The sequence below is a fragment of the Scatophagus argus genome, chromosome 4 (genome assembly GCF_020382885.2).
Source record: "Scatophagus argus isolate fScaArg1 chromosome 4, fScaArg1.pri, whole genome shotgun sequence".
Taxonomy (NCBI): Eukaryota; Metazoa; Chordata; class Actinopteri; family Scatophagidae; genus Scatophagus; species Scatophagus argus.
This window is the reverse complement of record NC_058496.1, coordinates 14,962,427-14,977,570: the sequence shown is the minus strand read 5'-3', so window position 1 is coordinate 14,977,570 and position 15,144 is coordinate 14,962,427. Positions and strand designations below refer to the sequence as shown.

General features: G+C 40.4%; 1 protein-coding gene across 1 annotated transcript; it reads right to left on the bottom strand.

Annotated features, from left to right (window-relative positions):
• Positions 1–9,967: 9,967 nt before the first annotated feature.
• Positions 9,968–12,826, bottom strand: LOC124057818 (developmental and secondary metabolism regulator veA-like). The gene is made up of 4 exons (XM_046386387.1): positions 12,760–12,826; positions 11,569–11,666; positions 10,348–10,630; positions 9,968–10,191 (listed from the first exon to the last, which is right to left on the bottom strand). The coding sequence occupies exons 2-4, from the start codon at positions 11,595–11,597 to the stop codon at positions 10,072–10,074; spliced, it is 432 nt and encodes a 143-aa protein (XP_046242343.1). The 5' UTR covers positions 11,598–11,666; positions 12,760–12,826; the 3' UTR covers positions 9,968–10,071.
• Positions 12,827–15,144: the final 2,318 nt, after the last annotated feature.

Sequence of the window (15,144 nt, the reverse complement as noted above, 5' to 3'; positions counted from 1 at the left end):
AGCATCAAGAGAACGCTCACCCATGTGTCAAAAATGTGATGAAGCATGACTCATCTCACCCTGTCACTTTTTTTCACCAAGTTACCACTTTATCACCATATGCATTAAGCACAATTAAATTCCTGGCGGTGGCACAGTGGTGCACTGTCACCTCACTCTCTCTCACTCACCTCAGGCTCTGTCTTCCTCCCACACTCCAAAAACATGCAGGTTAAGTTAACTGGCTACTCTAAATTGCCCATAAGTGTGACTGTGAGCTTGAATAGTTGTTTGTCTCTATGTATTAGCCTTGTCCTGGGTGCGCCCCATCACTCACCCATAGTCACCCCCCTGACATCCTGCGAAGGATGAAAAGTCATAGAGAGTAGATGAATTTGTGAAAGTCTAGTGTTTAGTGTGCCAAACCTTATATCAAAGGGCACACAGAATGTCACATATTACAAACATAATATACTGTACATAATAATACAACAATGAGAAGTGCATGTGGGTCTGTGAGCTGTTCAGCAATCTGTCTGCCTGTGGTTGCTTGTTGGTGTCTTTTTAAGATGTCTTGGGCTTTCCTTTTGCAGTGAGTGGTGTAAATGTTATGAACTTGTGATAGCTCATTGCTCTGTCCCAGTGATGTTTACTGCCTTCTTGACAGCCCTTTGAAGCAGTCCGTATTTAAATTGGTTCAGGTGTCAGGAGTATGTGACACTTTAACTGTCATGGAAAAAAATAGAGCTCCTTGAGTTTGGTGAAGAGAGACAACAGAGAGACACAGAAAGTGTTTTAGTCGGTATAATGTTGACCACAGAGTAACACAGAGTCACGCTCCTGCAGGAGGGCCAACGGTTCCAAACTGACTGACCAAGGGGAATTGAGAGTAACGTTTATTTATGTATCTGTGTGAGTGTGATGAAGAGATGTGTCTGTAGGAAAGAGAGGTGTTTGTGCATCCTGAATGTAGCTGTCTCTCCCAGTGAAAGAGAGGTGTCTGGGAAGTGTGAGAGATGTCTGAGTGTGCCCTGAGTGAGGGGTCTTAATTTCTGTCACATTAACAAAGTATTGTTCTCACTGTCTTTCTTTGATATGGTGCTTTGTATCTGTGATAACATGTTTAGCAACATTGTTGTGGTGGGATGCATTTTAATGAGTAGATCAACTTCCATCAGAGCAATGTCAGCAAATTTACTCAGACAAGACTAGTTTTTGAGGACAGTAGGACAGTGTCACACTTGGTTGGCTATTTGTCGGTCCTGAATAATTAGAAAATAATAATTTTATTATATATATATATATGTGTGTGTGTGTGTGTGTGTGTGTGTGTGTGTTACATTATTTTCATGTAATAGAATTGTATTACATGCAATGTCTCACCAGTGTGAAATTTCTTTGATGGAAATTATTAATTTATTATTTACTTAATTATTTATTTCTGAATTAATAATTTTTCAGATTCAATTGATTAAATGCAGCATTGGTTTTAAAAATGAAATAAGGTGAAGAAATTCAATGATTCGTTTATTTTAAGGTAGGATCCTGTCACGGCTGTTAAAATACACTCAGGAAATTCTAAAAGAAAAGAAATGAAGAAGCGCCATCTTATTTTAGTTTGAACGATGAGGAAGATTTTTTTTTCCAATATATTTTCAACAGGATCATCAAGCCAAAGCTCAAATAATTTGCATGAATGTCTGATGAGTTGAAATATGGGTAGTACTGGTGTTTTATTTTCAGTGCTATGTCCAGTTCCAACTTTAAGACTTGACTTATCTAAAAATCAGTCTTTATATTAAGCTGTCTTGACCCATGCTGAGCAGAGTCAGTTAGGCAGGCTCGTCCGGTCATGTAGCTGCGGGGTTAATAGTGCTGCCGATTCAAACAAAAAAGGAAGCTGAGGAAATAGTTTTCTGATTTTTGGTGCATACTGAAGCTTTCAGTGTTTCAGTGTTCAAGAAAAAGCTAGCTGTAACTCTGAATACAAACAAAAGCGTCATCACTGTAAAATAAAGTGAATCAGAGCTAATCGTCTTTAGAAACATGCTGCACTGGTCACTGAATTAAATACAATCAGTGACCCAGTCTTATTTTCAGAGAAGTGATGGAGACTGCATGGTAATGGACAAACCTCCCCTCCCCTCCCCTTGCTCTCTCTTTCAAGCCTGCAGCTGGCTGTTGTGGTTTTACTTGTAAAAAAAAGACCAGGCATACCCCATCAGAATATATATGCATGCATACATTGTTTACAAAGCAAATATTCTGACAATGCCTGATACAAGACTGACTACATTTCTTGTAAACAACAATGCTGGCACTCAGGTGAGAGTGGATTTGAAACAAATTAAATTTGCCTGCAGCCCAGCTGATATCACAGAGGGAAGTGGTTGGTGTGAATGGTTGCTCAGCACAGCACAGCACAGCACAGCCTGTTGTGTGTGAATGTGAAAAATCAGATGCACTCAGACATGAATATTTAAAACAATAGCATTAGCAGATGGAAGTGGAGAATAATCTGGGCAGAATAATATGTAAAACAGTGTTTCTCCTGAACACAGCAAGCACTGAAACACACATCAGCTGGTCAGAGGAGAGTCACCGTCTTTAAATAGACACATGATGTTTACCTGCCCCGAAATGGGTTATCACGCACGCACTCACACACACGCAGGCACACACTGGAATGTTGTTCGTCAACAAACACCCCTCCCCAGGTCTGTTCGAGAGCTACCAGCCCTGTGCCAGCAATGGAAACACACATTAAAACAAACACAGCCTAACAGCCTATTTTGTATTTTCCTTTTTGACGTATATTTTGACTACTGTTAGGTACAGGATATTTACAAATATTTTGCAGAAACATACAGATTAAATGAACTTTATTTCAGTTCAAATGTGATATTTTTTTTATTCTCAAATGTTATTTTTGGGATGAGGCCAGAAAGAACTTCTCTTTTCCATTTGTAAAGCTCTTTAAACCTATCGTGACGGTGTTGAAGTGGGACAGTGAAGCTGTGCATGCTGTACTGACTGAGAGAGTGTCAGGACTATTACCAGGAGGAGTCCACAGCTGTGGCATCCCACAACAGCTTCTGTGAGGACTGCTGTGTACCAGCACTCAACAGGGTGAGTGAAAATAATACCAAACTGTGCTGGTAAGCTAAGACAGTTGGGAAAGGTAGATGTGTTAAAGAGTAAGAATAATGACAGCTCTACAACTCGGAGACAACAGACAGTCCTGACCAGTCTCTGGAAATTTGATAACCCTGGACCTTAGACTTCCTCTAATGCCCTCAGCTCTCACCAGTTACTGAGACCCTTTAAATTCCTGAACACCACCAGCAGCAGGCCACCAACATACACAGACAAGCATGTTCCACGCACAAGATCATATGGTCATGGTTGCAACATGTTCTCACTTCTGACTCACCAAGTACAGCGGTTTGGTCAGTGGCCCCACGTTTCAAACTACGATGCTCTACATGCCCCTCTAATGTCAGTTCTGTGCATGCTGGGTTCTGTGGTCTAGTTAGCAATAATAACTATGTAAAGTCCAGTTACACGGCTCAGTTTGGTTTTCAGTTGGATGTTGTGAAACATTAATTTCAATCAAAAAAATGTTATTTTTTAAAAGGATCTTAATTGCAGGCTAGGCTTAGTCAGATATAAGTAATTGCAAACAACATTTTTGAGGGTAATGAGATTACATAAGATAACATAAGATAAGATAAGCCTTTATTAGTCCTGCCCTGGGGAAATTCACATTGTCACAGCAGCACAAGGATAGCAAAAATAGAAGTGGAGGTAGGTCGAGTAAAAAAGGCGTACAAGGTATAAAAACATGAGGATATTTACACCCAGTTTTTGTCAAAATAAAAAGCACATGATACCTTTACATGATATTTACAGAATTTCACAATTTTTAAATAATTTGCATTAAAAATTTTACTGTATTGCACTAGGATAGGGGATTATTGCACAGTGAGTTACTGAGATTCCGCTTGTTGTGGAGTGCATGGACTCTGCCAGGAGCAGTGCTGGATGTACAATTCTCACAGCAGGGAGGAAGGGCTTGCAGTAACACTCCTTCACACACTTGAGGTGAAGCAGCCTTCTGCTGAAGGAGCTGCCCAGTGCTGTCAGAGTCTCATGCAGGGGGTGGGAGTTGTTCTGAACCAGAGAGGATAGCTTGGCGATCGTTCTTCTCTCTCCCATCACCTGCACTGTTTCAAGGCGGTTCTCTAGGAGACCACTGGCCTTCCTGATGATTTTGTCCAGGCTCTTCCTGTCTGCAGTAGAGATGCCGCTGCCCCAGCAGACCACTCCATAGAACAGGGCCAATGCTTCCACAGAGTCGAAAAAGATCCTGAGGAGTGCCCCCTGCACTCCAAAAGACCTCAGTCTCCTCAGCAGGTACAGTCTGCTCCAGTTGCTGAAATGGGTAGTTTTATCTCTTAGTTAACCACAGATATCAGCTTGTTGTCATAAAGCTTGTGTTTGTGTTGTTTCCTCAAGTCTTGGCAGTTTGGTTGAGTGGTAAAGAATGCTTTAGAAGCTGTTTGCATTATTAGTGGACGAACAGAATTTCACCATTTAATGCGCCTTACACTATCACCCGCATTAGCAAATTTGATTAACTCACACTGTTTTGCACTGTCTCGCACTGTTTTGTATGAGCTTGACCTGCTCATAACAGCAAATACCCTAGTAACCAGGCTGACTCATGGCTGACCTTTCAGGTAAGTAATGAGAAATGTTACACCCAAATCAATCTCATTAGCTAATTTTCTTCTGTTGTCAGTGGCCAGATATTAAAAGACACTGAGAACAATAAAATTATTCTGGCCGACCACTTTCTTTTAAAGAAGATTGGTAAAAGAATCACTGCACTGTGGATGGATATGGCTGCTCACAAAGGAAGTAGAACCAAAAAACAGGCTTAGCAGTTGTAGAAGGAGAAATAAACTGTAACACTGTTGACAGTGCATTTAATTAATTAAAAAGGAGCTGTCACTATAAGGCAGGTAGTGAGAATCACCTCCCATTACTCAACATTTTGTATGTTAGCATGTGTCATTTTTTCCTAGGACACGTTCACCCAACCATTTGGGTGGGGGGGTGGGGGTGATACCACAAACGCTCACACACTCACACCTAGGGGCAATGCAGAGTAGCCAGTTAACCTAATGTGCATGCTTTTGGGACCGTGGGAGGGAGCCGGAGAACCCGGAGAAAACAGCAAGAACATACAAACTCCGCAGAGAAGGGCTCAGACCTGAACTCAAACCAGGAACTCTATTGCTGTGAGGCAACAGTGCGAACCACAACACCACTATAGAACCTGCTGCCAAGACACATTCATGCTTTTGCCAAACTGAGGACAGATACAGTTAATGAAGAATCACAGTCATGAAGAAGGCTGGACAAGATAGTAGCGAAATGGGTGTCACCAGACAGTTTAGTGCCAGGGACTCTTCAGTGTGTATTCACATCACAAAGCATGGGGGGCAGTTGGAAGGAGATGGTCATCTTGCTAATAGAAGCAACTGTGCTCAACTATCATTCAACAGAGAACAGACTTATACACAAACACAGGCCGAGGAACATTTTGTCTTTGCATTCCTTTAGCTGCCCTCTTACACTCTTTTCTTTGCCCAACATGCACAGACAGAAAACATCCCATCCATTGCTTTTTTTTATTATCTGTGCTTGTCTCTGTCTGTGCAGCCCTCAGGGGGTTTATCCCTCAAAATCTATTCCAGGACGCCACATGTCTCTTCCAGACTAGCTATATTCAAACTCAAGCTCACCAGAGGACTCAGACAATCTGCTTCCTTGCCCTTCATTTCTCAATAAATCCAGAAACAAAACTATCTGTTAGTCCTGTACTTGAGCTTCTCTGATCTCTGCTTCAAGTCTTGTCGGTTTGTTTGTCTATCTGCAGGAAGAATTCCTTTGACGTGAGAGAACAGATTTCTTTGTGGTTTAGTGGGCAGACTGACCTCTTAAACTGCCCACGTGTGGGTCATTAGTTGACAGTCCATGCATTATTCAAACTCAAAGAACAATGTTTAAAATTGTAGCCCAGATCACAAAGAGTCTGACCATAAGAAGTACTGCTGTGTGTGTATATGTGTGTGTGTGTGTGTGTGTGTGTGCAAGGGTCAGTACCCTATATAGTTGAGAAAATCGAGAAAAACTGTCTTTAAAATGTTAAGAACATTCTAAGTATTTACAATGTGATGCCATTAAAGACCCTGTTGTTGTAATGATCACGTGTTTTGTCCATATAGTGTATGTACATGTGTTTACATGTAAAAATAACTCCACAAAACTGCATGGAAACACAGGTGTGAGGAGCGCAGGGGTGATGAGTGTCAGGGGGAGGAATAAAAAAGAGGGAGAAACACGAGAAAAAGCTATAAACTGAAAGCACGTGTTTGAAAGAGAGGAATAGAAGGAGGAAGACACAGAACAAGTTGGGAGGGTGAGGAGGAAATTAGTATAAAGACAGAGCCAGAGAGAGAAGGAGGAAGACAGGGAAACAAATGTGAGACAGAGCACATGAGCACATACCAGGAGGGGCGCTTTGTGATTTTAAAGGATTTAGTATGAATATTTTCCGATGTGGAAGGTGCCATGCAGAAACACTATTGTTTGAGCAAAATACTGGTATAGTAAGCTCAAGATTGTGTTGTCTTTCTCATTCCTGTAAGTTGCACTAATGAGAAAAAGAAGTTATGAAATGATGGGGAAATCAGGCTATACAGATGATGGGCTTGATTACACACTGATAGAAGCATCCAATAGGAGGCTTTGTATGTGCTCCGTACCGTCTGTCCTGTTTACTCCCTTATAAGCTCTGTTGAACCTTGAACCTTCACCAGTCAGTTAAGCTTATATTAGTTTCTTGTGCCATCTACTTTCTGAATCACGTTTTCCTGATAATAACCACAGGCACATTTCCACATTTCCAAATTCAAATCCTTTTTGTTTTGTTTTTTTGATACAGAGTCAAATCTCCATTAAAGGGTTGGTTGTATATGTGCCAGACTAATTACCAAGCTGTTAAATGACTCTAATAATGCCCTTTATACAGACAGGCTGAAGATAGGTTAGCTAATTAAAAATGCTGATCATAGATTGGCTGTCGAGTTGCTCTTGAGCAAGGCACTTACCCACTGTTTGTGCTGAAAGTGACAAAAACTGCCTTGAAATAATAAAAATAAAGACACACACTCATCTATGTTCACACTTTCACTGCACCCAAGTGTTTAATTTTCAGTAGCCCAAAACAATACTCCCACACAATCTACAGGCTATTCTAGCAGCTTTTCCTCCCCACAAACAAAACCCTGTGTGATCATGATCGTGTGTGTGTGTGTGTGTGTGTGTGGACATATATTCCTGTAGTTGTGGGGACAAAAATCCGTTTCCAAGTCACACTGAGAGGACCAGCCTTGCATGTGGGGACAAAACACAAGTCCCCACAACATAAATCATTAAATATTAGACTGGAAGACTTGTTTTAAGGGTAAGTTGATGTCAGGGTTAGGTTAAGGTTAAATGTTAGGATTAGGCAAGTAATGTTTATTGTTATGTTTTGGTGGTGGTTAAGCCTCCATAAAATGAATGCAAGTCTATGTAATGTCCCCAAAAATGATGGAAACAAGTCTCTCTCTCTCTCTCTCTCTCTCTCTCATTCTCTCTCTCTCTCTCTGTGTGTGTGTGTGTGTGTGTGTGTGTGTGTGTGTGTGTGTGTGTGTGTGTGTGTGTGTGTGTGTGTGTGTGAAAAAGACCAAGGGTGAGGAAGACACAGCACAGTGTGTGCACAGCAAGAGTTTTCCATTTATGGTTTTTCAGTTTCTGCTGTGGATGCTGCCAAGAACTTTGCATTGTTGCCCCAGGACTAATTGGTTTGTGTTGAATTCTCAGTGACTGGCAGAAAGCACTCATCTAGATATTGTGATTCAGAGTGTTAAGACCTACAGTGCTTCAGTCTCTCACACAGTTTTGTGCCATGAATTAAGAACCGAGGGACAGAGTAAAAAGTAAGAAGTTGTCAGTGGATTTCCAGAATTAGATGCTAAACATTTATCAGTGATAACTTCAGGGTTGATTAAACTTTACTGGACAGTAAAGGCTGTTTCTTGAATATTTTTTTTGCTAACATATGTGTATGTCTTACTTTTGGTGCAAGGGTGGACTCTGCTGGACTGAATGAAAACGCTAAAAATTTAAAAAGTCAGTGTGGATGGCACAATGTCAGCTGGGATTGGCTCCAGCCCCCTGGAACCTTGTAAAGGATAAGGAGGTATAGCAGATGGATGGATGCATGGATGGATGTATGGAGGGATGGATGGATGGATGGATTGATGCAAGGAGTAATATGATATCTGTACTATGGACAAATCTTACACTGGCAGCACTGTAATGGCAAACAACTATGTGCAAAATGTTGTTATTGGTGATTTCGAATACTGAACAAGACAGCTCAGTCTTATCTCACATGACAAGGCTGTTATCAGATTCACAAGTGTAAAATCCTTTCTGTCGCTTTGCTGCATTCACTTCTCTCACAGCCACATCTCCAAAGAGCATATACATAAGATAAACTGTTTCAGATTCAGAAGTCTTACCAGACAGCATCTGTGCAAAACATATCAGCTTTTTATTCTGTTCTCATCAAATTGCATTTCAGGTTCTGTTTATCCCAAAGTTTTATGGGAGTTTTCCCTGAATTAACTTACAGTTATGTATTTATTGTTTGTTGAAAAATATGATTTGTACATGTGATAGTATCATCACCATCATATAAATAAGGTGTGTAGTGAAATAAACATACATAAAGGTAGGTTTGTATATTTAGTCTCTCTTCTAATTTGGACTGATATTAGGCTCCTTATCTTTGAAGTGACACAAATGTTTTGTCATGCTATCCAGAGATCTGTTGTATGCATTTTGTCCTAATATTTAAACCATTCTCAGGTGCTATTTGCTCATTTACACATTTATTGACAATATTGTCAGCATTGCTGAATTAAAGCTTGAAAGTCTCAAAACAATCATTAGAAGTCTCAAAACAATCAGCTAAGTTTCAGAGCAGACTGTTTAAACAGTAGTTTCTCATCAGCAGTTTGTGCATTCACATTATGTGGAAAAAAACTGTAAAATACTGCTTTCTGCTTTCAGGTAAATACTATTTACATCCAACCTCAGAATGAAGTATTAGGGTTGAATAATGTCATAATAATAATAATAATAATAATGATGATAATGCAATGACCTGATATTTGAACATAATTTCGTAAAAGAACACTCAGTTGAGTTTGATTCCCCGAGAAAAAGTGAAGTTTTTCTTCAAGTTGAAGAAACAAGCTCAGCTTCATGTGAATGCAACATGAGCTACATCATTCATTCTCAAATAAAACATGTAAAAACCCCAGATATTTTTAATACATCTTGTGTCTGCTTTTGTCTCTCAGCTGCCACTCAATTCAGTATTGTTCATTATATTATATATAACAAATTAACTAAATGCAAACTGCAAAGCACTTAAAGAGCACATTTCTCCAAAAGCAATCTTCTAAACTTGTAATTTTACACACAGTGTCAAACATCCTCATCCTGAACACGTGATAGTGACCATAATATTTGGCAGCTATACAAATCCTGTCTGAATAGTTGGTTTTTGTACGAGTCATTGTGCAAGCAGTAATCATGTTAATGTGCCACAAAATAGAAAAACATGTAATGTTATATAAAACTGTAGTATTGCACAAAATTTACATATCCAGTGCTTTCAAAAGGTATACCAACAGATTCAGGCGGCTGGGAAAATAGTACTGCGAATGCAGCTCCTCCAGATGTATAATGAGAAAGATTTTGTGAATCTAAAAAACACTAAATGGAAAATCTGTGCTGGCACTTGAATACATTGTGGGAAAGGATACATAGCACCACCCTGTCCTCTTGATCCAGGAAGCATGAACACAAAGTGCTTCAGAAATGACCACATGGTGGCACCAAGTCCATGAGGCAATGCACTCAAAACTGTCCATAATGTCCACGCAGTGTGATGTTCCTTGTTCATAGGCTCGACTGTGGTTGTGGTTGACCCATGTCACTGTAAGGTGGGGGTGTGATGGGATAGACAGGAACGTTATATTCTGAGTAAGTGGGGGGAAGATCCTCAGGCTTAAATCCCAGCTGAAACACATAAAATGAAACACAAAGTGTCAGTTTAAATGCCAGGAAGTATTCAGTGAGGTTGATCATCATTTCACATGATTTGATCTTTCATTGTGTGGCTGGTTAAAATTTTCAGTTTTCATCCATTATTGCAAGGTTTTGTTTTAGAATCACCTCATCATAGGAAGGTGGGGGTCCACAGCAGGCAGCAGTGTTATATTGTGGTGGTGAGTGGACCTCCTGGCTGTATCGAGGCACACTGAGATGGTCTTCACTATTCTGCCGTGATATGTTTCCAGGGAAGGGGATGAAATATATTGAATGAGGGTGCCCATCCTGTTCATTGCGTCTCTGTGCCTCCCTTTCTATCTGCTCCTCTCTGGAGAGACAGCACGCCTTGCAGACGGCTTTGCACAATATGATGCAGAGGCCAAAGCCCAAGGCACACAGCATGATCCTTGAGCAGGAAAACCACGAGGAGGAGGAGATAAGCAAAATGAAGAAGAGAAAAATGGAGATGTACACAGAACAGAAGAAGACAGAGAGTGTGGGAATTGGTTGGAGGGAGAGATGAGGATGAGGATGATAGGAAAGAGAAGAGGCAAAGAAGGAAGTGTCAATAGGGAATGTGGAGAAGTGAGAGGAAAGGGTGGAGTGGGAAGTGGAAGTAAATCTTAGTACTTTTCAAAGTTGAATTTAGGCCCCCTGAAGAGCTCAAAAAACATACAGCTTTTATCATTTTATTTATATCTGTGCTTATAGGTGCTTATAAAATAGTTTTGAAGTGATGACATGTTTCAGGGAGGAAATGAAACATCTCATAGAAGCCTGTTGTACAACATGGTGACATGTGAGGGATTTTTATACGCTCTGTTTCTGCGATAGCTATTGACAATAGTTTTTTAGCACAGCACTCCCTTTCCCTCTCTCCAAATTAGGTTTACTCATATTATGGAATTGGAATTTTACTCCAGTTTGTTCATAAGAACTTAAACACAGATTTAGACCTCTGTGAGGTTAGTAAAATACATGTAGGATGTACTTTCATTGTCTCTAAATGACTTGAAGAAAAACAATAACAAATATGTAATCTGCATAGGCTGTGTGACACATAAACCATGAACATCTTTATTTGATGTGAATGCAGTGATTGATGGACATTTCTATATTTTGTCATTCAACAGTGCAAGCTCAGTTTGTGGTAAAATGCAGTGTTAGCACTTTCACACTGTTCTATAACAATAAGGTCAGAAGAGGAAACAAATGTTTGCATGGACAGTTCATACAGCTGCTGGGTCTGTGGGACCACCCGATGAGGAAGTAAAATCAGTGTCAACAAAACAAAAAGGTTAAATTAATTACCAAAGAAACTGAATGAAAATTATTATGTCTTACTCCAGAGTGAGAATGACATCCACTGGCATCCTTAGAGCAGTGTGGATAAACTCTTGACAAATCAAAATGGACGTGGAGTCAAAAACAACAGTATGAACCTGAAGGGAAACACACAAAGCATTGCATATTTATTTTGCCATCATTTATTTACCTAAATATTTTATCTCTCTATTTTTTTTTTCAAGACACAATGATCCATGAGTATTTTATTGACCTTTCATTTCTTGTAGGCCGAGACAGCATAAAGAGTTTGACCCGCAGTAACTTTATATGGTTAACAATCATTCAGTTTGCCCGTGCTGGTTGGTGTTATTATGCAAAGGTCTGATGATTATATTTGTCCCAGTAAGCTTGAACATTTCAACTGTGATCAGAAGAGTCTGCTGCCTTTGAAACTACATAAACCTGAGAAGACGGCTGTTCTTGGTTCATACACTGGTTCGCTCACTTGGTTCACACTGATCATGTTCAACACCTTCGAATCACAAGTGAATGACTGCTCATGTCATTTATACCAAAGGGGATCAACCAGCTTCAGATTAACACCCCAGTAAAGTGTTTCAGACACACTTCTTATTTGTACTTTCCTGAGTCTGGCACTGAGACTAAAGACAAGTTGGTTTGCCTCAGGTACCACTAACCTACAATGCAACCAGGTTGGTAAGTAGGCGTGGGTGTTACAGTCCCCACAGATCTGTAGAACCTCGGCTGAGGCAGGCCCACCACAGGCTCATCAGGCCCATAAACGAGTTGTACCTGCTGGTACCGTGGCTTAATTTCCTTCCATGTGATCACCGGATCACCGGTTTTAACCAAAGATATTTACTTTTCTCACTCGGGCTCTCAGTGTGGCTCAGTTCCTCAACATGATGTCGAATCAGTATTTACAGGTAAACCAAAACTCCCTCTGTATGGCACTTTTCATTTCTATTCAGCACTTTTTATATTTGGAATAGATTATTAAACAAAAGCAAGGAAATAAAACAGGGTTACATGAGCAGTCTGAGAGGTCAAACTTCACCAAACACGATCAGCGCACACACAGGGGACCATGTGCTGCTGACTGAAGAAATTAACAGCTCCTATTGTGTTTCATTTGATATACTTCATCATTGGATTCAGTTTGATCAGTTTTCAGAAACTGAACAGTTTCATAAACAAGAAGCAGAAAGATCAACGTCAGGTCCTTACCGGCAGTCCAGAGAAGGCTCTCCTCAGGTGTACGACTGTGAGAGAAAACCAACTGGAGCAGAGTGCAGTTTTTATTGTGGGTGTGCTGATGAGGGAGCGGTATGTGTGTGTTGGGGCAAATGTATGAGTGTGTGTACATTCATGTAATCTAGTGCAAAGCTCAGCATTTACACTGATCAACCATGACATAATGGCCAACCACCTAATATTGAATAGGCCCAGACCCATTGAAACAAGACCTCTGAAGGTTGTTGTGTTCCTCAAACGATTTTTGAACCATTTTTGGAGTGTGGCAGGGTGCAATATCCTGCTGAAAGAGGCCACAGCCATCAGGGAATACTGTTTCCATGAAGGGCTGTACTGGTATGTGGTAAATGTCAACATCCACATGAATGGCAGGACCAACAGCACCCAAATATATCAGTATATATAGATATACATCTATATATACATATATATCAGTATATCAACCCATTAAACACCTTTAGAAAGTGAAGTATTCTTTGTTGTGTCGACAGTATATTTCAGACTGGGTTTGCTTATACCCACAGGTGCTGTGTAATGAATGTGTGTGTGTGTGTGTGTGTGTGTTATCGGTTGGACGGTGTGTTTTATTAGTTTGTGCTAAAGGTCCATCAGTTGAATTTATAGCAACACCAGAAGATTTAAAGTAACAGTGACACACATGACGGTGTGTCCACATCAGACAGCAACATCATCCTAAAGTTTGCTGATGACACAGCCATTGTGGGGTTAATCTCCCACAACAAGGAAGAGGCCTACAGGAAGGAGGTCACCCACCTGGAGAGCTGGTGTCGGGAGAATAACCTCATGCTGAACGTCAGCAAAACTAAGGAGCTGATTGTGGACTACAGGAAGAAGCAGCAGAGGGACATCCATCCACTCTGCATCGGTGGGTCTGAGGTGGTGAGGATGGACAGTTTTAAATACCTCGGTGCGACCGTCACACGGGACCTGTCCTGGTCACTGCACGTTAACAGGACTGTTAAGAAGGCCAGGCAGCGTCCACCTCGTTCCACCTCGTTCCACCTCAGGCGCCTCAGAAACTTCAGGCTCCCCCTCAAGGTGCTCAGAAACTCTTACACCTGCACCACTCAGAGCGTCTTGAGCGGGAGCATCACCACATAGAGGGGCAGCTGCACAAAGCCCTTAGGAGGGTAGTCCGCTCTGCTGAGTTTCAGTATTCTTCATTATGTCAGCTGTGCATTTCAAATGTGTTGGGTTCAACTATATGCTCACATATATGAATGTATGTATGTGTGTGTGTGTGTTTGTGTGTGTATGTGTGTTATCAGCTGAACAGTGTGTTTTTTAGTTTGTGCTAAAGGTCCATCAGTTGAATTTATGGAAACTTCAGAAGATTTAAAGTCACAGCTACAAGTTGTCTTTATGTATCTTTGGATGGTGAGGGCTGAGACGTACCTACTTGAGCTTCTCCACTTGGGGAAGCAAATACACTCGGAGTGGACAATTAAAAACAGGATTTGACAGGTGGACATAGATATAAAAAAAATATAAAAAATTAGAAGTAAGTAAGATAAGTAAGGAAAGAATATAAATAAAAACACATGAGTCTTTGTTTTAATCAGGTGGATGGTGCTGGAGGTGCTGGTCATTTAAACCATTCTCATGTGCTATTTGCTTATTTACACATTTGACTGACATTATTGTCAGTATTGATTAATTAACGCTTGAAATAAAAGTCTCAACAAATCTCAGAACAATCAGCTAAGTTTCAGAGCAGGCCATTTAAACAGTAGGTTCTCATCAGCAGTTTGTGCGTTCACATCATGTGGAAAATACTGTAAAATACTGCTTTCTGCTTTCAGGTAAATACTATTTACATCCAACCTCAGACTGAAGCATTAACATTATTACATTATCATGTAATAATAATAATTATAATAATAATTTCATTTAGTCACTGAAAGCAACTGCTACATATATAAAAACATATTCATGCTGGCACTTGGACACATTGTGGGAAAGGATACATAGTGCCACTCAGTTTTCATGATTCAGGAAACATGAACAAAAAGTGCGCCAGAAATGACCACATGGTGGCACCATTAGATTCACATTCACACCTGAACACTCTTTTCCTTGTTTGAAAGGTATCCTGCTAATACGAAGACAGACATGCAAATAAACAGAAGCCGAAGCATGAACCCCTTGTTGGAAACAATAACAGAATGTGGGGAAATGATGCTCACAGATCCCATTTTAACAGTCAACATAACTGAGGACAGAATCTGTTGTGTTCTGCTCAGAGAATAATCTGTATATTCATGTCGTTGTAGCTGTAAACCATCTCACTTTAATCCCCTGTGTGCTAAGACCACCTTCATCACCACAACAAACTAA

What these genes read in the sequence shown, in the direction of transcription:
- LOC124057818 (XM_046386387.1), bottom strand. Translation starts at nt 11,597, where the DNA reads ATGCCAGTGGATGTCATTCTCACTCTGGA. An exon ending in GATGTCATTCTCACTCTGGA is followed by an intron (nt 10,631 to 11,568) that starts GTAAGACATAAT and finishes TTCCTGCTCAAG; the next exon opens with GATCATGCTGTGTGCCTTGG. An exon ending in CCCCACCTTCCTATGATGAG is followed by an intron (nt 10,192 to 10,347) that starts GTGATTCTAAAA and finishes TATGTGTTTCAG; the next exon opens with CTGGGATTTAAGCCTGAGGA.